The sequence below is a fragment of the Diospyros lotus genome, chromosome 1 (assembly GCF_014633365.1).
Source record: "Diospyros lotus cultivar Yz01 chromosome 1, ASM1463336v1, whole genome shotgun sequence".
NCBI classification, from domain to species: domain Eukaryota; kingdom Viridiplantae; phylum Streptophyta; class Magnoliopsida; order Ericales; family Ebenaceae; genus Diospyros; species Diospyros lotus.
Genome location: NC_068338.1, coordinates 34089350 through 34112788, shown reverse-complemented (window position 1 = coordinate 34112788; position 23439 = coordinate 34089350). Strand labels below are relative to the sequence as shown.

General features: G+C 34.8%; 2 protein-coding genes across 5 annotated transcripts; one reads left to right on the top strand and one right to left on the bottom strand.

The window, feature by feature from the left end:
- Positions 1 to 2556: 2556 nt before the first annotated feature.
- Positions 2557 to 13296, bottom strand: LOC127812931 (mediator of RNA polymerase II transcription subunit 19a-like). 4 transcript variants are annotated; one of them, XM_052353547.1, is made up of 8 exons: positions 13012 to 13294; positions 11584 to 11629; positions 9841 to 10130; positions 9421 to 9648; positions 8726 to 8785; positions 7536 to 7674; positions 3690 to 3740; positions 2557 to 3531 (listed from the first exon to the last, which is right to left on the bottom strand). In XM_052353547.1, exons 2-6 carry the CDS (start codon positions 11612 to 11614, stop codon positions 7624 to 7626), a joined length of 660 nt encoding a protein of 219 aa, XP_052209507.1. In that variant the 5' UTR covers positions 11615 to 11629; positions 13012 to 13294; the 3' UTR covers positions 2557 to 3531; positions 3690 to 3740; positions 7536 to 7623. The 4 variants fall into 4 exon arrangements, with proteins under 4 accessions (XP_052209507.1, XP_052209498.1, XP_052209489.1 ...); XM_052353538.1 differs by having other exon boundaries at positions 2557 to 3492; XM_052353529.1 differs by having other exon boundaries at positions 2557 to 3740.
- A 1665-nt stretch (positions 13297 to 14961) lies between these two features.
- Positions 14962 to 22996, top strand: LOC127793020 (ribonuclease 2-like). The gene is made up of 9 exons (XM_052323761.1): positions 14962 to 15262; positions 17856 to 17884; positions 18087 to 18160; positions 18712 to 18813; positions 18920 to 18923; positions 19673 to 19764; positions 21052 to 21213; positions 21778 to 21874; positions 22579 to 22996. Exons 1-9 carry the CDS (start codon positions 15057 to 15059, stop codon positions 22629 to 22631), a joined length of 819 nt encoding a protein of 272 aa, XP_052179721.1. The 5' UTR covers positions 14962 to 15056; the 3' UTR covers positions 22632 to 22996.
- Positions 22997 to 23439: the final 443 nt, after the last annotated feature.

The following is a 23439-nucleotide window of genomic DNA, read 5'->3' as shown; positions in this document are numbered from 1 at the left end:
CATGAAGAAGGTACAAGGATGGCATGGGGAAGGCACGTGCATGGTCGTGGCCTTGTTATTTTTGGTATTATTGCACATGTAGCGCCCATATTAGATGCATGATTGTGCATTATGAATGTCACATTGGCATCCTGGACTTGCATTGTTCATACATACAGACTACATGCATGATTGTGTCTTCTTCTTCTTCTTCTTTTTTTTTTTTAAGAATTAAGCACGTGGAGCCCATCTTGTTGTGATTATTCTATAAGTAAAATTTTCACTTATTTGATTTTTATTAGTTTTAAATCATCTTTAGAAATCTTAATCTAAATAACAACTTTGTGCACTCAAAACAAATTTATCATCTATAATTTCTTTAATTTAAATAAGAATTTTACAATTTTTTTCTTTAAAAACTGTATTTTGTTTTTAATACATAATCATTCATACTTGTCATGTCAATACGGCATTTGAAAAAAATAATGTATTGATTATTTATCTAAGGATTATTCTATTTTGTCCAAATTAGTTTACGCGTGAGATGACTAAAAATATCAAATATCAAAAATATCCTCACATTGAAAACACCGCGTGCACATTTAAATAAAATTCGAGCAAATTTCATCTATGATGAAATTCGCCCAAAGTGAACTAGGTGGACTTCAACTCCGCCCAACGAATTTCATCTCAGATGAAATCTGCCCACACAATGTGGGAGAACTTCATCTGTAATGTGGGCAGACTTCATCTGTGATGAAGTTTGGTGGGTGGACTTCAACATTGTTAAAGTTTGCCTGATAATTTTTTAGTAAATTTGTGCGTCAACCTTTTTCAGGCACTATAGCACGACGATACTGTAGCACGACTCTTTATCTAACGCTTGTTCACTTTACTGTTTTCTTTTACAACCGCATAACTTTTTAGTGCAAAGTAGGTCATGTGACTGTAGAAAAACTATTTCTCTTACTTTACGCACAATAGGACCTCAAGATATCCTAGCTGTATGTTAATGGGATGACTAGAATGCCCACTTTAATCTTTTGAATCAAACACTAGCACCATTAGGATCACGAAGTAGGCTTGCTTTTTTTTTTTTTTTTTTTTGTCAAATCTCTATATGTCTTTTGTAGCTATGTTTTTTTGGACCGTTGAAATTTTTAAAGCTCCACCAAAAGCTTATGAAAGTGTGGGTTTCTTGGACAAAAAGTTTCAAATATATAAAAGAAAAAGAAAAGCCACAAAAGCTTGTAGATGAAGATTAAAGGTTGTCTTTTTTTACATTTATCTTTCTATCCTTTTTTGAGGGCATGCCATGACCAATTACAGGGAAGATTTATAAGTGTTTTTGAGGCCCCCGTTTTCCCGGAAATTGAGCAATTGAGGGCCTCCTGTTAACTTGATGAAATGCCCCTAGCTTTGGGGCAATTGTGTCTGAATAATCGAGCAGATTGGTGCGGAAGGTAGATTTTAGCACTGTTGATTGAGGAAGGTCTTAGCCTTTACCAAAAGGATGTCTGATGCCACTTTTTTTTCTTGTATCTCCACTCCAGGCTTTGTCCCCATTAGATATCATCTGGATTTTGATGCTTTTCAGTACCACAAATTGCTAGGTCTTTTAGTGGACAACCTATTTGAAGTAACATCATGGGATTCCGTGGGGAAAAAGAAAAGAAAACGGACTGTGATGGAAAGAAATAGGAGAAGCCTGAATGATGCTACTTCAAATAGATATGTTGAGGGTGGCATTTTTATATTTTTTAGCAACTTTGCTAAATGTTTCTATTGTAAGGACTCATGAATATCAATACGCCATGCATGTCAATAAAGAATTTTGTATAAAAATTATGTTCGTATGGCATTAATTAAGAGATAATAGGCAAATTAAAATCTCTATAGACTGTTACCTATGTAATAAGATTAAGACGTTACGTATATGGTATTAACTAAATTTAAAAAATATATAATAGGATGAAGTAAAGCTCATGTATCGTAATATCATATAATGCCTGATCCATGTCTGCCAGGCAAAGGGTGCCAGGGTGGGCAAGGAAGCCTCATGGACTACGTCTCTTGATTGCACATATGAGGCATGATTGATTTTTTTTTTTTTTTTTTTTTAATGCATGATTACCGTAGAAGCGTATTAGGGAAAGTGCTTTGGCGTTGTCCCTATTGTCATTCTTTAAGGGTTTTCTTCAAGTAAAGGACACATCACACTACTAACCATGGCAGGTAGGGGAAACAAACTTCCAGCCATTGAGCGAAAGGCTTGGCATCTAGAAAGTCCCAGATGCAATATTTATTTGATTTTGTGGGCTGGCTAAACGTCTTACAGTACTTCATTTTGAATATGACATAAAAACCATATTGGCTCAAACTCTTTCCACATGGGGAACAACTGGCGTTGGACGTGTATTGGGTTGACAACGTTTTCTGATTCCCGGAGAATCAGTTTGCACCAAATAATAAAATATTTTTCCCCTGTACAATCGTAATTATATTTTGTATTGCATATGATGAAACAAGTTCCATGGTGTACCCACTGCACCATTACCGCAGATAAGGCAAAAGATGTGATGTAAGATGTATTATATAACACAAAAAATATTATATACATGAATAATCTTTATACAATAATTATATAATTCACCCTTATTGTACATAAAGCTTCTAATATCATAGATAATATTAGTATCCATAAGTACCATAGAATTCCCCCTGAAGCAATTATTTATAAACGCATAGCAAAATCAATCACAGGACCGGTCACAAGATGCATAATATGATAATACTTGGATGGGATGGTGGCAGGGACTCAGAGGTGACCCACACACTTCAACACCAGAAAATCATGCTTCTAATTTTTTGGAAGGGAAGTATTCCTCCACTGCAGGAAGACATCACATCCATCTTCTTCGCAGCCCCAAAACAAGAAGAAAGATGCCAATGGTACATGAAAATGACAGCAGGTGGGGCATCAGGGGAAACACTCCATGATTGATGAACCAAAAATAGCTATATTATATTCCACAAACACGCTCTCACAGCCTCACTACACCAAGCAGAACCTTGAAATCTACTCAGCAGCATGAAGATGGTACTCCCAAAGCTTGGGTGAGATCTAAATAACTCCAAGGAGAACTTAAGATTTTGGCAAAACATGAGCCAAAATCATAGGCATTATTCAACTTCGTAGAAACTGCCTCTAACCGCTATATGGTTGAATACCATTGGAAAATATAAAAGTTGAAATGGAATTAACAACCCCACTATATACAATGGTTGGTTTAATGGCACTATTCGCTTCGTCTAAGTCTCCAGCCGAATTTCACTTTTCTTTTTAAGTTACAAAACCTCCGGCAGAATCAAGGGGGACTCATCAAAGAATACATAAGAAAACTGGTACAGGGTAATCCTTCTCTGAATAGTGTTGATGTGTTAAGTGTTGTCTCAAGGACAAATGTGAAGAATATAGACTAGCACTTAACCTACTCCTTCCACCATCCTCAGCTGCAAGCAGATATCAACTGATTATGAAACTTTAAAATTCTACACAACCAATATAATGGCAATGAATATTTGATGAGATATCCAAAGCATCACTAAACTGAAGAAAGGATAAAGTTCTGCATGTCACTACCCATTATATCAGAGACCTTATGATACAAAAGTTCATTTTCAGCTGTTTGCACTATACACTCAAATACCTTTCGGCAGGTGAATTCACCTCCATGACAATTGTTTGTTCGTCGAGAGTCCTGCAGGGATTGAAAAGCACAAGTAAGCTGACAAGCAATAAAGATAATACGACTTCTGAGCTGAAAATTTGTATAAAAAGTGAATGTTTATGAGGAGATAACATCTACAGCCAAGTGATTTTTCTTCTTGCTCCACCAAAAAGGAAGAAGAAAGACCAGGAAACCAAAGCTTGGAGGAGACTATAGTTCTCTTGCTAATGAAACTCAAATATATTTGAGCAATGGGAGGATCAACTTATTCAGAAAAGTGTGGTAAGTGTTAGCATTTGGGTTATAGGATACATCATTACTCCAGTTTCAGCAGAAACTTCAAAGCATATTAAAAAACTTACAAGGACAGATCACCCTGGAATAGGATTTTCATTCTTGAGACTTGGTAAGAAATAGTTCTGGTAATAGCAATTAGCCAAGTTTGGGACAGGGTTGTGACTTGTTAAGAGTTGTTAGTTCATACTACAGAGTAACTATAACAGATAACAGGTATATGACTGATGGCATAGAATCCTGCATTATATGTTAAATAGGAAATTTTATTTATTTAACTTTTGATATTAGATTTTAGATTTTTTAGCTTTTATTTTTAGTATATCTGTTTGGATAATTGTTAGTTAACAATTTTTTCTTTTTTGGTTGAACTTTAGCCTATAAATAGGCATTATTAATGTTATCAGGAGTTAGAAGTGGAATAAGATTGCAATGTGGAGAATCATAGTACTTCGTAGAAACTGCCTCTCCACTTCTTCCTCTTCTCTCAACCCGTCCAGATCTTCAATTCTTCTCCAGATTTCTTCTCTCCCCTCCCAATCTTCTCTTCTTCTCCAATTTTTTGCGACAATCCATCCACTATAATTTTGGAATCAGAGAAAACCCTGATCCACAGCATCCCACTTTCATCAGTGTTTAAAAATAACTTAGAATTCCCAACACATCAGAGACACAAGCATTTTGGAAGCAGCCTCTGCTTGAAATCTTTGAACACTCACCCAGGAAACTTTTGACAACCATCCAAGAGAATCACAGCCGCAATTCAACTCTCAGTTCAGAAGCAATTCAGCTCAGTTCTGGAACCATCAGAGAAATCCAACAGTACAGCAACTTGCACCGAATCAGATCTCAACATTACAGAAACCAGCAATCCATATTCATTGAAACACCAACACATTCACCTTCACTGAACACCCAAACACCATTGCCTTTGGATAACTTGCAGGACTGACCAAACATGACTAGACTAAACATTCAAAGACTGTCAGGGCCACCATCACCAACTTTGACCCCCATCTGAGACCATTGAAGGTCAGTAGGGAAAGCCCAATTTCCCAGTCGACATCATATACAAAGCCAAGAAGAATGACTCGAGCCTCATTCCAGACCTCCCTTCCTGGTTTGCATCCTCAGACCTCACCAACACCATTGCTTCCTTGCCAAAATCCTCACCGATTTCAATGAGCCCATGCAACACCTTTGCCGAGGGCAGGAATCCTCTCTGCAGTCATTCTCCTGCTACTACTCCAGAAAACTTTAAGCCTGCCATCCAATCCTTCATCCATCTCCTTTTGGACAAACCCTGATTCTGGTAGTCCCATATTGAATCCAATGCAGGCCATTCCTCTACTCAGATACAGCTTACCTGACCCAGCTGTTAACCCAACTTCAGCCAATCCTTAATCCTAGTAACTGATTCAAACTCAACTGAATAGCCCATTCTTTTCTGCCAATAGCCCGTCAGCCTTGGCCCAAATATCTGGAGCCCAAATTCATTTAAGCAGCTTGATCTCTAACTATTAGAGTTATGCCAAAATCAACAGGACCGGACCTTTCCATGAGGGCAACCAATTCTTCGATAAGTGAGTTGGTGCTGAGGACAGCATCTGACCACTAGCGACACAAGCATATGGCAGACAATAACAGGAGAGCATCCAACCATTTTCTGTCTGGTTTGGTGATTGATTAGTTCAAGCCTGCAAAATTCAATGTCAACCCTCCCCCTTTGATCGTCTCCTCTTCTCCAATTTTCTGCAACCAATCTCCTGTTCATCATTGATGTACTATTTGATTTCCTCCTGGGATGTGTCAATGATGTGTGACAACACAATGGTTTGAAAAGTATGTCTAGCACTCACATTTCACTCTAAAGAAAATTTCCAAGAGTCTAACATGGACAAGACATAAAAATTCCATTTTCCCACTTAAGTTTCATTTGTTTTAATATTTCTAAACCACAACGGCATTCTATTTTAAATTTTTTTACAATTCACATCATGTTTAATCATCACCACCTGTCTAGCTACTGGAATCAAACTTATACATATTTCAGTATACCAAAAGTTTAAGAAAACCTAACACATGGGGCACACCCCTATGCTATACTTACACTACTCCATGTATCATAAATGCCATCTACAGAAGGGGAATAGTCAATCACTCATAAAGCGAATATTTTAACAGTCACCTCCTGCAGATAATCCTTTTTTATTATTTCTTAATATTTATCTTCAAATTCCTGCTTGCTTTAGTTCTTTCCATAAACAAAACAACCGAGAGCTCAACATCCACCCTACCATTTTAGAAGTGAGGTACAGATTAAAGAGTATCATCTTTTTGCCATATGAATATAGGTAGCCAACATTATTGTGCGGAACCTCATATGATAGATTTGCACAGAACTTGTAATTCAATACATTTTGTGCAATCTCTGCCAAAGTGCATTATAACCAGAATTGTGATTCATATATACTCAAGTTCACCATAATATATTCTGGTTCTTAGTCCCTAGGAGCCCCTACCCCTGCCCAAAAAAACAAAAACAGCAACAACATTACAAGCCTTACATACCACTAGATGGAGTTAACTACATGAATTCTAACTCGCAAATTATCTCCACGGCCATATCTCTATCCAGTACATGGATTCCAACTTCCCAGTTATATGTCATGTATTATAAGATTTTCCAATCAAGTTTTCTTTGATCTTTCTCTACATTTTTTGCTACAAATATATTCAATTCCATTTACTTGCCTCACAAGTACATCTAGGTTTTCTTATTACATGTCTAAATCATCTTAATCTCATCTCATGCATCTTAACTTCACAAGTGTCCCTTCAACTTTGTTATGGATAATCTTATTTCTGATTTTGTTTTTTCTTATATGGCCACTGCCACAAATTCATTATAATATACTCATCTCAGTTACACTAATATTTTGCACATATTAATGCTTGACTGCCCAACATTCTGAACTAGATACTAAAGATGATCTTATAGCCATCTGATAAAACATCAATTTAGCTTTAAAGAGATTTATGATTATATAAAATGCTTACGCGATTTTTCCACTCTAACCATCTTGCCTTGATTTGGAGTGTAATCTCTCTTTCTTTTTAAATAATTAATCCAAAATATCTGAACTAATATTGGTTATTAATAACTTTATTTCCATGTCCTGACATAACATTATCCAAGTCTTTTACATGTTTAACTTGAAGTCTTTAAATTCTAAAGTGCTCCTTCATAATTCAAGGTGGGGGATCCTGTCCAAGTAGCAGTGGAATAACAGCAGATACAGACAGCCACACGCCAAGGCCAAGTTACTAAAGAGTATTTGTCAATGATGTATATTCCAGGTGAAATAGAGTGAAAATGATTGCCCAGGCATAAATGTTATCGACTAGTCATTTCAGGCCTAGTTCTGGCCATATCTCCAATGTATTCCGCAATGTATTAAATGATTTCAAGAAAAGCATGAAAGGAACATGCAACAGAGAACAGTCAATATGAAAGCAGAAAGTATGTACCTTAGATGGCTTGTCAACAGTTCGCACAGACCCTCAAAATTCTGAACCGAACATCTGACAAAATATAAAATAGGCCATATGTGCTCTTTCAACCTGGTACTCTTATGGCACCCATCTCATCAATCTTTGAGCTCTTATGCTGCAATAATATGAACAATGCACAGAAGACAAAATTAATGAAGAGAGACTGAGAAGTGAAGTAACATTTTGTATATTCATACTATCACTGTGAGAAGCTCAACAAATATGTGTTCATGGGCTAAGGGAAGAACTCTAAAAAGGTAAAGACTTGCAGTCTTTGTTTACCCTCTAATCTAACCAAAACAATCAATAATTGATGTTTCATTCATACTTGAGAAAAGAACATTAGAAGGTCAGCTTCCTCTTTTTAGAACCAAAAAAAAAGATTCAATTTTATTAGTAAGAAACTGGACAATTCCACCATTCCCCTTGTTTGGCCACCCCTAACTTCCAGTAGCGCAACAACATGCACCAATAAGCACATGCATGGAATCATAGTTAAATGTGCATATGAACTGGCAACTCTTAACTCATGTAGGGATATGCCATATGGATATGTTACCTATTAAGCACACAAAGGTGCTTAGAGTTATGCATATATGCAACAATATACATACCAATCTCCACACACACACACACACACACACACATATATATATGCATATACTTCATTGGCATTGTTGCACTTGCACAGATATGCTGACATCAAGCTGCACAACAATGTAGTAGATAATTTACATACAAATTTATGTAAACAAACATGCATACGTATTTTTTTGTCAAACACATGTATACTTGCACAGGTTTCATATAAACCTCTTTGCCTCAGTGAGACTATACACATGGATTTACCTCCTATACATGAAGATAGAAAATACATACATACATATATATACCTCCTATTCATGCAAAACATAGAATAGATGCATTTCTTAACTCCAATTAATAATTGATAGCTTGCTGATATAACAAATACCATCAAGCCTAGCTTAAAAATAATTCCAAGATAGAAATTTTTTAGCAGATTATGATTCAACAAACTTCTCTTTTTGTTATAATTTTGAAGGAAAATCAAAACTAATAGATCTTATTTACTAGCAGTATTTCATTATTCAGAGGCACCAAAGCTAATTTAAGGAATTTGCCTGTCCAGCCTGCCTCCATTTTACCTTGCTTTTCTTGTGACTGTGAAGGTCATTGAGATCTTCATCTCCATCATGCTTCCTTTTCTGGGATTAATTAAAAAAAAAACACTTTTAGATGCATTTCTGTTTGAAAAGCCCCAAAATTTAGAAGGCAAGAGGGTGATGAGACTGTATTCAGATACAGAATTCAAATATCTATTGCTGAACTGAATCTCAATCGGTAACAAAATGATTTAATCATTTTCATGGTTATGACTAACTGGAAAGCAAAAAGGGAAGCTTCTATACAAGATTCAGGTTAAAGCATTACAAAGTAATATTACTTAGGTAGTGTTTGTTAAAATGAGTAAAATAAAACTCTATCAAGATAAGTTTACAAGATAAGTTATCCAAAGGGGGAAAGGGATAAATTTATCTTGACAGTTCAAGATAAGAAGTCATGTAACTTCTTTCCAGAAAATTTAGCAAACACAATGGAAAGCACTTTTGTCCGGGATGCTTTCCATATCCCATCTTTCCCAGTCTATATCTTGGTTAACAAACGCTACCTTAATAGACAAGCCTAAATCTGTAAACTCCAGCAAGATTTAAAACCATAGAAATAGCAACCACACACTTAATCACACTAGGTGGCTCAGCTAAATGAATAAACAAAACACTCTATTAGACACCTAGAAGCTAAATTCTGTACAAGCAAAGCAGTTGAGTAGAAACCTGACCTTGTCATGGTGTTTCTTAGAGTGTTCGGCACCAGTATCATGAAGCCCGCCTCTATCTTTCTTTTTTTCCTTGTCCTTGTCTTTGCTTCGATCCTTGTGACGGTGTTTGTGCTTCTTATGTTCTTTATCCTTCTCCCTATCTTTGTCCTTGTGCTTTTTATGCTTCCTTTCCTTGTCTTTGGACTCACTTTTAGATTTCCCAGCAATAGTAGGGATCCCCTTATCTGCCTGTTGAGCAGAAGATAAAAATGGATCAGTAATTTGCAATAATTGACAGATAATTAGTAAAAAAAATCCCTTCCCGCAACCCAAAATTTTTATAATATAAGACAGAAGAAGAGACAATCATCCAGCATGAGCCATTAAAATGGAACCAAATAAAAAAAACACAGAAAAAGCTTCAAGGTAGCAAAATTTTACAGTAGGCAGATCAATTGGACCAGTTTCTCTGAGTTGAAAGGCTTCTCTGAGGACATCTAAGTCAAAAGGCTGTATGCGAGCATTTGTTTCTCTTGAATAAGAGGTATCCTGAATGAGCTGATCTAATTGCATCCCTTCCCCTTTCCTAATTTCAGAGTCTCCCACCACATTGTGAAGATAGTGCGTATCTGAAATCGACAAAGGAAGTGGCCTCTTGCAGAAGAACTCAAAGTGCGGCAACAACTTGTAGTGACTTATAAGATCCACAGCACCTGTTAGTTCTCTGGGCCCTAGCATTAAAGCCAAAGTCAATGACAGTTAAACTGAACCATAACTTTGAGTAGGGGGAAAACATCTAAGAAAAGATGCACTTAGGTGAACGTTCAATGCTATTTAACATCCAAAAGCCAGCCAACTAGAACATGAGACAAATGGGACAAAAAAGGAGGCAAGCCACAATGGAGAATCCACCCCTCCCACTTCTTCATGGGGAAGGGAGCACAAAATCCATGTGTCACTTAATGTAAGGATGGTTAGTGATCAAGATACCTTTAAGCAATAAAAACGAACTTATAGGTAAGTTCTATGTTTGATTAAAAGTAATGAAAGAAACTTTGGATGGTTAAAAATTATAAACCATATTTGAAGGAAGAATAACTTCTCTGCTTGAAAGTTCAGTGGTGCCCACACACCATCTTTTTGTTTATACCAAACACCAAAATCTTTTTGATCTTTTGGCCCAGAGCAAAGTTGAGACTTAAAAAGATAAAGAACCTCAAAATTCAATTACTCTGGGATAACCACACAGACACTATTCTTTTCCCATTGGAATAACCTTGTATCGATAAATCATATCTAGGACTGACTAACATGAATGTGTGTGTGAGAGAGAGAGAGAGAAGACAAGACTACAACCCAATAAGATAATTTAAAGATTAAACTATGAGTATAAGTTACCAACAATCTTAATGTCAATCAAATTGCAAAGAGCAACTGCAAACCTATAAACTATTATCAGAAAATTACCAGTCTCCCAAACCAATCAAATAAAAGAAAAGGAACAAAATATGCTCCAGACATGCATTAGGCTCCTCAACTGTTCGATCTCCCGAAGCCCACATCTGATAGGACACTTGTTATAAGCATGCTGCTCTAAGAAACCTAGTGATGAAGATCATAGAAACCAACATTTTGGGAAATAATATTTTAAGCGTAAAAATAGAAATTAATATTGTTTTATTAGTTTTTTTTAAATTTGTTTCCTAGCTTTTTTTATTTCTTTTATTTCCTAGACTCCTAAATAGGTTGGGATTATCTTCATAATTTGAATTAGATTGGTTTTAAGTAATCGGAATTACTGTTTGTCTTTAGTTTGGGTTCTGCATCACCTAGGGTACCTATCTCACGTCTTAAAACTCTACACAAGATGTGACTTCTTCTGGTTGTCACTTAAAAATTTAGCACCGCATCAAAATGTTGACTCAAATATATGTGTATCTAGATTGAAGTGATACTTCCATCATTCCAAGATGCCGAATGACCTTGCCTCAATGAAAATCAAGGACTGGTAACGATAACCCTCAATCAAGAATAAGAAAATGAATTAAAAAAAAAACAAGTCAGAAAAAAGAGAAAATAAACATAAACAAGAAAATACACAATTAAAGGACACCTTTAATGAAACATGTTAGAAGAAAAGTAATAAAAAAAATAAAAAGATGATTGAACTCCCAAGCATATTACCTCTTCCAAACTTGTTGCCTTCAGGATCCATTAATCAACATCTGACCTATAACAAAAGCGTGGAAAATATTTTGATTAAATTTCCAAATAGCAATCAAAGTTTATTCAACATGAAAACATCACAACCATGATAGGATTTACGGATACAGCTTTCTATATTTTAATACCATAGAGCACAACCAAGTAACAATGCCAGTACGATGCCTAATAAACATTAACATGGAATAAAGGAAAAAGGGAACATAGATAGCAAGAAGTCAGATGTCTCTTATACAAGCAGAGGGTCTTTACCAAATATCATAAACATATATAAAAAGGGGGTTCCAGAGCACAAGGCTCCCCCTTTAGCAAGGATCCGGGGAGGCTTGTCATAATACTTCACAGGAGACTAAATATCTTATTATTGGCACATGACAGGTCAGTGTTGAATCGCAGGCTCACTGAAATTTTACAGTTAGATTTATTTAGAAAGACAAGGACTACATAAAATTGGATGCTTAATCCTGAAAAGGACTTCCCCTCCTGTAGTAAAAAATCTCTACATGTATTAAAAAAAAAAACAATTTATGTTTTCTAGTTACTTCTAATTCGTGAACAACCAGCAATAGGCCAAACCACTTGCCATGACTTTGACGACAACAGAATGACACTAACATATAGCAATTTTAAACATGAGTAAAGTCTCAGCCTTCATGTTCAAGTATGGTAACTGACAAGTTGACATCCTACTGAACATAAAAACATAACAGCTAGAATGATCGACAAGACACTTAGACATGACATGGCATACGGTGGTCAAAAGAATTACAGAATAAGTGGTCATATATAAAGATAATTGGCGAGCTAAAATTTGTGTGGCCAACCTCACATGCTGTATTAAGATTTGTGATGAGGATGACAAGAGTGTAACCGTGTCATAAACCATGTGGATCACTGAGGTGTAATGGTGCAGCCCTTACCAAAACCAAAGCCTCTATTATCATTAGATTTCTATTTGACCCCATCTCTCATTTTATCAAAAATCAAGTTGGACAAGTAAGTAATAAATCAAGAAGAATTCCTTGGGCAAATGAATGAGGACTTTTGACCAAATTGAAGCATATGTTGATTACACGCCTACCAAAACCCAAACCATTAGGGTGATACCACTTTTTACCAACATTGTAATAAGCACCGGCGAATGCCCGAGCATACAAGATCTAGTGAACATAATAATTAAGAAATTTCAGGGACCGGTAACTAACTAACTAACTCGGTGCTCGCTTAATGTAAAATGCTTGCTACTTCTGCACGATATAACTATTACTCCGCCGCATAGAACATCACACTGATCACCGCCAGACAACTTCAACAAACCTACGATTAAATATTCATTTGCACTTCGCACACCGTGAATCAGCGTGTATGCCAGTTAGAAGATGAGTTTACCTGATCAGCGCGAGAGATCCACGCGGTAAACGCGGGCACGACAAACAGATAATTTTCGCCTCGTTTCTTGAAATTCGCCGGCTTTTCCACCATGCAAAGCAGTGAATCTTGCAGATAAACAGACTAGGGCTCAGCTCGGCCGGTCGACCTTTAGAAAGAGAGAAAGGGAGTGGCCTCGTCTCGTCGTCGTCCCCAAACGGGAAATAAACCCTAACACCTGTTCAGAGTTGGAAACCCTCTGGATTATACTCGAAGCTCTGACCCTTCTCGTTATATTATTCTGCGTTTTGCTTTATGCTCTCCGATAAAACAATATTTTATTTGACGATGAGATGAACATGAGCTTCCTACGTTTCTCTTTTTTTTTTTTTAATAATTTAATATATATATATATATTTTATTTTATTTTTTGAATTTCCGCAGAACTTGTCCTCTCCTCTACAAATTCATATGCATGAATTACGTTCCAGATTTCATTTGAAAAGTAACGATCCTAACTTTAAAAAATAATATTATTTTACGTATCTATCCTTTAAATTTAAGACTCTTCCCATTCCAAGATCCAACTACCCCTTGGAATTAAGCATAAATTGTCCGCCTCTTGCTCTGAATTCAAAGGGTATAACGGTCTTTTAAGAAATACCTATTTGGTATTATAGGGTTGGATATTTGTTAAGATGTAATAAATGTATATTATTAAAAAATAATAAATGAATAAATAAATACAATTTTTATAAAAATATTATTTTTTATATACATATTTATAAATGAATTAGGAAATTTGAAATTAAGTGTATTAAGTTATTATCAAAAGTGATAAAATTACGACAAGAGATAATAATATAAATAATATAATAAATAATTAAATTATTTATATAATATTTATTTTTTATATAATATTTAAATAAAAATATTATTTTGTTTACGTTAAGTTTGCTTGACATGAAGAGGTGTGGTTCACACTCTCCCTTTGATTTTATTTATGTCGAATAAAAGTTATATGCTCTAATGAATAACGTAATAAATTTAAATATTTGAATGTGATATTTAGAATAAAATATAATAAATATATTTTATTCTTATATAATATATATTTTTTGATAATTAATTAATATATCTAAACATTTTCTATTTGTTTTCATTGAAGCAAATGCATTGTATTTGTTAAGATGCAATGATGTATATTATTAAAAAAGATTTTGTTAACAAATGCCCTTAAGACATTTGTTAATGTGTACTTAATGTAATTCATTTTAAACATTTAAATACTTATATTAATTGATAAAATTTTAAAATATAGTATATTTATTTATTATTAATAAATTAAAATATTAAAAAAATATATTAAATACACCTTAACGAATGATCTTAAAGCATTATTAGCAAAACCTATTAAAAATGATATTTATTTACTCCACATTATATCATCATGGTTAGTGATAATTGATAAATTTATTGTGTTTTTAAATATTCATTAATTAATATTCTATTTATTTATTGCAACCAAACAATTTTTTTTAAGAGTGCCAATTCTATTCCCAAAATGTAATTTTAATTCATGAATAAAAGCGACAATAGAGATATAAATATTTTTGTTATATTTTTTTTAGAACTTCAAATATTTTTATTGAAGACTATAAAATACTTAAAAATTAAAATTTTCAATAAATGTATTTTTTTAGATAAAATATATTATATTTAGTTTAAAATAATTTTATTAATAGATAATAATTGTACCGTATTATGCAATATTTTATCTATTAATAAAAATATTTTAAAATTAAAAACAAAAAATATAGTGATTATAATTTAATTATTATACTAATAACAATAAATAAACTATTCTTTATAATAAAAGTGCTGTTGAGGCACTCAATTAATATTATTTTGAAATAAAAATGCGATGTTAGCGTCAACCATGGTCAAGCTTTGTCTGCTCGGAGAAAAAAGAAAGTTACAATTGTACCCCGCGATCTCTTCGCGCACAGTGCACAGCTTATTGCTTCTGCCAAGCACACACGAGCAGAGAGCCAGCGCCTGTGGCAATGGCTTCTCCGCTACTCCAAGTCCTTGTCTATCTGGAAATCTTGGTCTTGTTGATGCCGTCGGGCTGCGTTCCAAATCCCTGTCGGCGGGTCGTAGATGCGCAAGAACAGAGAGAGTTTGATTATTTCTTATTGTCTCTTCAATGGCCCGGAACCCTCTGTCGGAGATCCCTCAATTGTTGTTCCTCCAATGCTTGTTGCCGAGGGTATTCCAGCTTCATTCATTCCTTGATTCTAGTTCTGTTGTATTTGTACATTTATTCATGATTGTATTATGTTTTTGTTTTCTTTCTGCCGTTTCATTGTTTGATTAAATGTTTCTTTGTAGTTCTTTATGAGTGGGGTACCTTTCCTTTTTGTTCTGATGTCTATTTTTGAGATTTTATTTTGGGTAGTCTTCGGCTTCTCTTCATCATCCTCAATCTCTTTTATCTCGCAGGTGGTAGAATTGTTACTTGGTTAACATTTTTCATTCATTTTCTTTTTATCTTCCAATGTTACTCTCAGACAAGCTTTTCATAACTTTCTTGAATCTGGCTTGGTTGTCAACCCTAGCAGGACCGCGATGCATTGGTAGTTAGTTACCGTGTAATAGATGCACGAAGTTTGTTAGCATATTAATTGATCACTAATTGGCTCTTATCTTGGATAATTAAAGAAGGTTGACATAGTGGAAGGCGTGTAAGGAGAGTTAACCACGCTTTAACTAAATTAATTGTACTTGCAGAAGTATGCAAAATTTTATGGATTCCAATTTGTCCACCGCAAATGCCTTTATATGGGCTGCAATTCTAAATATACTAGGAAAAATGGAAAATCAGACAAGACCAACACAACTACATGATAGTTGGCAAGAGTAGCAAACCTTTAAAGGTAAGATAAAATTTAAAAAAAAATTTCCCAATCACATGGATTAGTACTATTATATAAAAAACTCAATATTATCATCATTCGATAAGGATCCCTAAGTCCTAACTCCCTAATATGTTAGCATCTTTATATTATGTTAGTTCCCTTCACTTTAAAAGACTCATACTCAAGTTAACATCTGGATACAGAGGTGTAACATTTATCATTTGAATCTGCCATACTGAAAAAAGTATTAGAGATTCCCATATATTTTGGAACACCAATGGCATAGGTGCTGCTGGTTGATATTCTTCAATATTTCATTTGAACCATATTTTTGAGCTTGAGTTTGTTGCAGGTTCCAAGTGGAAATACTCTTTGCAAACGAACATCATCTCCGTGTTTCTTTCCTTAAATTCTTTTTGTCGTTGGTTCTTAACCCTTGCTTTTACCTTGCATTAGTTTCTTATAATTTTTGCTTGAATCCTTCTTTTATTTTGCGAACTTGATCAGCTATATTATTTGCCGTGATGCTTTTTCCTAGAAGGTTTGATAGATTGCAGGAACCAGAGCATGCCTAGCTTGCATTTGAGTTGTGACTTCCCTGTGGAGCCATGGGCAACCCACTAGTACGGAAATTTAGGATTTGATAAAGTATGATCTCATCATGTTGACTTGCCTCCACTCCACATATGCTCTGAGTTAGATTATCAATTGTGCAAATTGATGGATTCCCCTACTGGGTTGGAGTGAATTATTGAAACACTATCCACATGGTTCGTAAGTGACTAAGAAACTTAGGGGTTGTTCTCTTTGTGTTTCAGTTTTTGATTTTGAGTTTTGAATTCATTTTTAATTTTGTGTTTTGAGTGTCTAAAAACGCGTTCTTTTTGTTTGTAGTGTTTTTCGCATTTTAGAAATTTTGATCGTGTTTGTGATGAAAACAGTCAAAATGAATTTTTGTTGTTTTGAGTTTTCTTTACAAATTTTTTCAATATTTTCAAGAATGCGTTTTTTAAAGTATGAAAGTAAACACGTTTTCACTGTTTTGAAAAATTGAAAACTGAAAACGGTCTGAAAACAATAAAGAGAACAAAACCTTAGTCTTAATATGAAGTAAGGACTGAGAAACACCATGTAGTCTCACAATCTGCCTAATGAACAATTAGAAGGAGATGCATGAGAGAATCTTCCAACAAAGAATGAAGTATGACATTTTGAGAACATGTCAACCACAACAAAAACATAATCAACACCTTGTTGTGTGTGAGGGATACCTAACACAAAATCCATAGGTAGGTCCTCCCAAATGTTATGAGTTGGTAGAGGAGTGTAGGCACAAGTGTTTTAAGCATGCAGTTTTGCAGATGTTGCTTATTACATAGAAAGGGCATCCTCAGTGACAAGGTTCTCCACTTTGCGAGTGTTGGGAGGGTCATATTTGTACCCAGCCTTACCTTTGTTATTTCTGCAAAGAGATTGTTTCTACTGCTTGAACCTGTTTCCTTCCAGTCACAAAGGAGGAATCTTACTTTTGCTATCAAGGCACCAAGGCACCCTCACTACTGTATTACATGAGATGATTAAATTGTTTCTTGTCTATGAAGTTGAGCAAAGTTTACAAACAAATATATATTGGATATTGAGTCCAAAACTAGTGACCGCCCAACTAACAACATAAAAGATCAAATAATTAACACAGTTTGCCATAAGTTAAAACCTACCAGCAATAGCTTTTGTACTTTTTCCTAAAATCTTTATACCACTAAATTAGCATGATATATTTGAGGCTAATACATCCAGGAATTGTGGTAAAATATAGTGAATGTACCTTACTATTTTGTTGTATTTTCAGGAATCTTATACTTTTCCCTTTTAAATTCTCTTATATTATGTGAAGTTATGCAAAAAAGATACTCATAATTTTTATTTTTTATGATTTTTCCTCAGCTCAAATGCTCCAACTGAGTTTACAATCCGTAAGTGTTTTCTTTTACAATATGAACCTAGTATGGTGGAATTGCTTTTCCCCCCTTCATATTTGTGTGTATCAGTAGAGCTAGTTTGACCTGTGTACCTTGGTCTCCAACCATAAATCTTGTCCATGGATTGCCATGATTTGCGGCATTTGCCTACTATTGTTCGTACTTATTCTGTATCTAATGTATCTTAAATTTTCAGATGGACTGTGGACTAACTACAATGATGGAACTTGGCCTGCATGTTGCAGTTGTTCTAATTTTGACATAAAAGAGGTGCTTATTTGTACTCTACTTCCTCGTTTTCGATTATTTTCTTCCATACCTCTCTTGTTTCTATTTTTCGGGTTGTACATGTTGGTCTAGATGTAAAAGGAACGCATTATCAAAATAAATAATATAAATCATCTTGCCATGTGTTTAGTTTTTTTTAGGATCTTGCCATGTGTTCATGCAATATATAATTGAATTAAGTTCAGATTCACTTCAAAAAATCAATCTTGCACCATGAAGTAGGGAAGCCATACATACAATGAGAAACCTTGAGCGGGCATGTCATTGATTGCACTATAAAGAACATTGTCTAAATGCTATGAATTAAGTTTAGATTCTCTTAAAAAGAAAAGAATAAACCTATCATATAAAATTGCATGCTTTCAAAGTCCCTCAAGAGTGCTGTTACTTCTCTCTCTCTCTCTCTCTCTCTCTCTATATATATATATATATATGCATGTGTATTAACAAATTTTTCAAAGTGGTAATTTGATCTAAGACAAATATAATGTTTTACGAACTTCCTAACAATGCTTGGTTCATCTCTTCTGTAGATCTCAACATTGGTTGACACCCTAGAGAAGTATTGGCCATCATTAACTTGTGACTCTTGGCCAACTTGTGATGGTGGAAAAGGATTATTTTGGGCGCATGAGGTCTTTATTCGTTGTAGGCTTGCTTGTTGAGTTTCTGATGCTATACCATGGTACTGACATTTTTTGTATTTCAACTGTGGCTACATGGGGCGACATTCATTTACAGTGGGGTAGTAATCTTCATCCTGTACTCTCTGGCAATGTAATTAATGAAATGTTTATTATGTGCATTTATAATGAATGAAATGTTCTTGAAGTTGAAGTGATGCTACATGTTCATTGCTAATGTACAAACTCTATCTCTAAGCTATGTTTATTAGTTTCTTACACACCTGCAACAGCAGGTAATTTGGAAATCAATCCCCGAGTCATCTGAATCCTAGTAGGAATATTGAGACTTAATGCATTGCTAACCCTTTTTTCTTTTTTTATTTCACAGTTATTTCCCATCCATGCCCATGCTCCTTTTGATCATCAAGATATATTATGTAACATATAAATTAGATAATTAAGTCCATGTGTATTGCAGCAAAGCTATCCGTGTTCTTTTGACTGTGTTTGATGCTATTAGATGATCATTTTTCCCCTACTTTTGTTACCATGTACCGTCAATGCAATTGTGATAGGTTAAGATGATTTACTGCAAATAGATCACCTAGGTTGAGTGCATCTGAACCATGGCAATATGAAGATATCTGTGGACAAAGTTTCTCTACTTTTACCTGAGTGCTCTTTTGGTGTGACCAACCAAAATGATTAACCCAAAATGTAGTTGTCGCCTTCAGGTTCATAATGTTATTATTATTTTTGATGAAAAAGTAAATGATGTTAAGATCATGTCCAAATTTTCTTTTTACCCTCAGATTCATTTTTTTTTATTAGTAAGTTTAAAGTCCACCTTTTTGCCTTTCATTTGCAGAAAAGCATGGGACATGTTCGTTTCCAGTTATTCAGGGTGAATACAATTACTTTTTGACAACCCTTAACCTCTATTTCAAATATAATGTCACGGTAAGATTGGGAAATTTTTGTGCTTATGCTGTTTTTGACATTGTTCTTCACTTGAGTACTAATGCAGAGTGACTGATGACATTCTTTCTTTTTCTTCTTCTTTAGTAGATGGCCTTTTTCTTACTTGGTATGCAGTCAAAATTGTTTCTCTTTTTTGTTTTTTGTATTATGCTTCCATACTGGCTGCACACTTAACGCACTTCTGTATAACAGGTTTACTTTGCCAAGGAATGCAACATCTGATGGCATTCTGACAAAAGCCAATTATCAAATTGTCCTTTCAGCTTTACACCATTTTCCAATGTCAACTTGAACTTCCGATTTTTCTATTTAAACCCTTTAACTTCACATTGAAGTCAATACAATAATTAGTTATTAGCAAATATGAGAAAAGCTATTGATGTGGGACAGAGAAGAAGTTGCAGAAAGTAGAAGAAGAGAGGGGAAAAACCAGAGAGAGAAGAGAGAAAAGAAGCTGGGGGAAGGGAAAAGGAGAAGATGAAAAGGAGAAGTTCAAGAAGAGACAGATGAATCAGATCTGAAGAAAGCAATTCATTTTTATTCATTCTGTCTAGTAGTTTCTTAAGTCCATCTTCTCTGTTCTGCATCTTGTGTAATATGCTTCTGCTCAGTTTGCTCTTAACCTTTAAGCCAGATGCAAAATAAAGCCTGGTGGTTCAATGTAGTGACACATGCTGGAAGTGTGTATTGAAGCCAATGAAAATGCGTCTGAGGAAAAAGAGAAGATAGCATAGAGGCATAATATGCATGAAATTGGTGCTCTAAGGCCCAAAACTTGCTTTCCCACCTTGGAAACCCAACCATTATACCACTAAACCAAAAATGTCTCCCCCACTCTCCTTTTCCAAGAACCATGAATAATAATGCAATATAAGTGACAGAGTCTTGAATTAATGGACCAAGGTATTCTTGTGGTTGCCCATGCCAAGCCTTGGTTTTGTCATCAGTATATGGGTGATAAATATTACTTTATACTATGCTTTTATGCTTGATTACTGTAGTTTATATTTTAATCTCAATGTGTTTTTTCTCTGTTTTAATTTGAAGGGTCTTGTACTATGACCCACATATATTGAGGAAATAAACAGTAATGAACCACTTTTGGTCTTAAGGATAGAAATCAGGCTGCATAAATTACTTAAAAAACTTATGTAAATTAATGACATTGTGCAAGAAAGGTATTTGACATAATGAATTCATTTTTCTTATCTGATTTTCTTTGTTCTGTTCATTAGATGACTAATAGTTTGCACTTTATGGCAACAGAAAGTTCTGAATGATGCTGGATATGTCCCTTCAAACTCTGAGAGATATCCTCTTGGAGGCATTATCTCCACAATCCAAAATGCCTTCCATGCAACACCATCACTGACTTGCTCTGATGGTGCAGTGGAGGAACTGAGATTATGCTTTTACAAGGATTTTAAGGTATAACTTGCCCACTTCTTGCTTCACAATCTGCCACACGTGCATGCTTGCATGGTGGACTTGCAGACAAAGCTTCTTGTTTTAGGGGGCCCACTGAGATGTTGACTACTTTTGCCTGAGACAGTTCTACTTGTGGAGTTCAATCAATATAAACAGAAAAACTAAATAAAGATGATCATCCATTCTAGACCAAAATTAAGCTAGAGAAAAGAACAGAATCTGTGCATACTGCATACACAGGCGGACACATGAGATTCCTGACTTTTCTTTGAGAAGAAAATGAGTTCCAATTCATATGAAAAAAATATGAAAAACATACACTACTACTTCTTAGGTGATACTGGTCAAACTAAGAGATTCGAAGTTACCCACTACCATATGTGCAATATATAATACGTGAAAGTAACTTTTTCCCTAGAATTTGAGGAGGGAGCCAAGAGAAGTAGGATCCATATGTATCATGTTAGAAGCTTGAATTCGTCATTGTCATTTGATATTTTTGTTTGCAGAATATCCTTGTTTAGATTCACATCTCGATGTTTTGATGATTTAACATTATTTCAGCCTCGGGATTGTGTAATTACATTTAGCAGTCAAGATGACATTCCTTCTTCCAACAATTGTCCCAAATATGTGAGATTTCCAGCATTCACACCATTGAGTAAGTTCTATTCTTTTATAATTATATGTAGATAACTGGTAACTTGCTTGAATGTGGAATAGGACTGCTCAGATCAAACTTCAATGTGCTAGAATTCATGTCCTAGTGGGATTAAGGCTCCATATGTTATTGTAGATCAAACTTCAATATATGATTGCTCATGGTCCTTGTTTGTATATCCTATTTTGTCTTCAGTACTCTTTGCTGTCAATTTGAACAATGAATATTCTTTTGAAGTACATCTTTCACTGATATTGACTCAATAGTCTTAGAAGCAGAGTTAAGAAAATGCAGTATCATATGGATACGGCTAAACAGAAATAACAAAATAATTACAATATGGTGCAGATTATGCATGAAAATCCAGAATTCATGCTTTATACAATTGTTGGCTCCCATATAACTTTCTTCATACCTTTTCATCAAACTCTCTTCATGTGTGCAAAGTTTGTCCGGTTCTAGAAGAGGTAATAGGACACTTTTGGACTCATGTCAAGCATGCTCGATGAATGCTGTATTCCTTGCAGGCCTGGCTATGTTTCGTGGCTCATAGTTATTTGTGTTTTACTGTTTTTCAATATTAACAATTTGGGCATTTTATATACTTTTCTCAAGTCTGGGAAAACAAAACATATATCCTCACCTGCATCGGGGTCCTCTCCAACATATGTTTAGTGTAATTTTTGTTCTCTCCTTACTTGCAGGGCTTGGAAATGGTGATGCTTCTTCATGGTCGACACAAAATGAAGCTCTTTAAGACCCAGTGGAGCCTGCAGACATTCTTGGTCCCCATAAAGAAACTACAAATTGCTCTATCGCATGTGTTGAGTCTTTTATGACTTTGATGGGGACCAGAGTGGGAGGTTCTCTCTTGGCTGGTGAAACTGTTGAAAGAATGACATCAAATTCATTGTGTGGGTTTATGCTATTCCACTTCCTGTATCATGTTCAGATCCCTGATTTACTGTTCTGGCTGTTGTACTGCATGGTCGACCCACTTAATGGGACTAAGGTTTGTAATTTTACCACTATTGTATTGCCACAAAATGAGATTTAAGGCTCATGATGTTTTCGTCTCTACTGTTGTATTACATATCCATTGCAGGTAAGTGATTGCATGCATGTCAGGCTTTCAACTGGTTTTGTCTCATTGACAAATACTACCCAACTTGATTATGTTGGGTGAGAATTACGACTTGTTTGAGGATGTTGTTGTTAAAGTGATCCATTGAGTTGGGGGAATCATTGATGGGACATCCTTTGATTAGTCTAATAACAAATATTAAATGTTAAAAATTTTCTATTAAATATTAAAATTTACTAAATTCTAATTAAATAATTTTTTTTAGTTGTGCAACGAGGAGCGGGAAAGTATATTTTAAAAAATAAGAGCATTTTTGAAAGTTCTTATGATGTTTAGCCAAATTTTTTTAAAAACAACAGTTTTACTAGTAACGAAAATTATTTCTATGCCGTTAAGTAATAGTAAAATTTAAGAATTTTTACTGTAAATAAGAAGTAGAAGTTAAAAATAGAATTACTCTCGTCTAAATTATTAACATTAC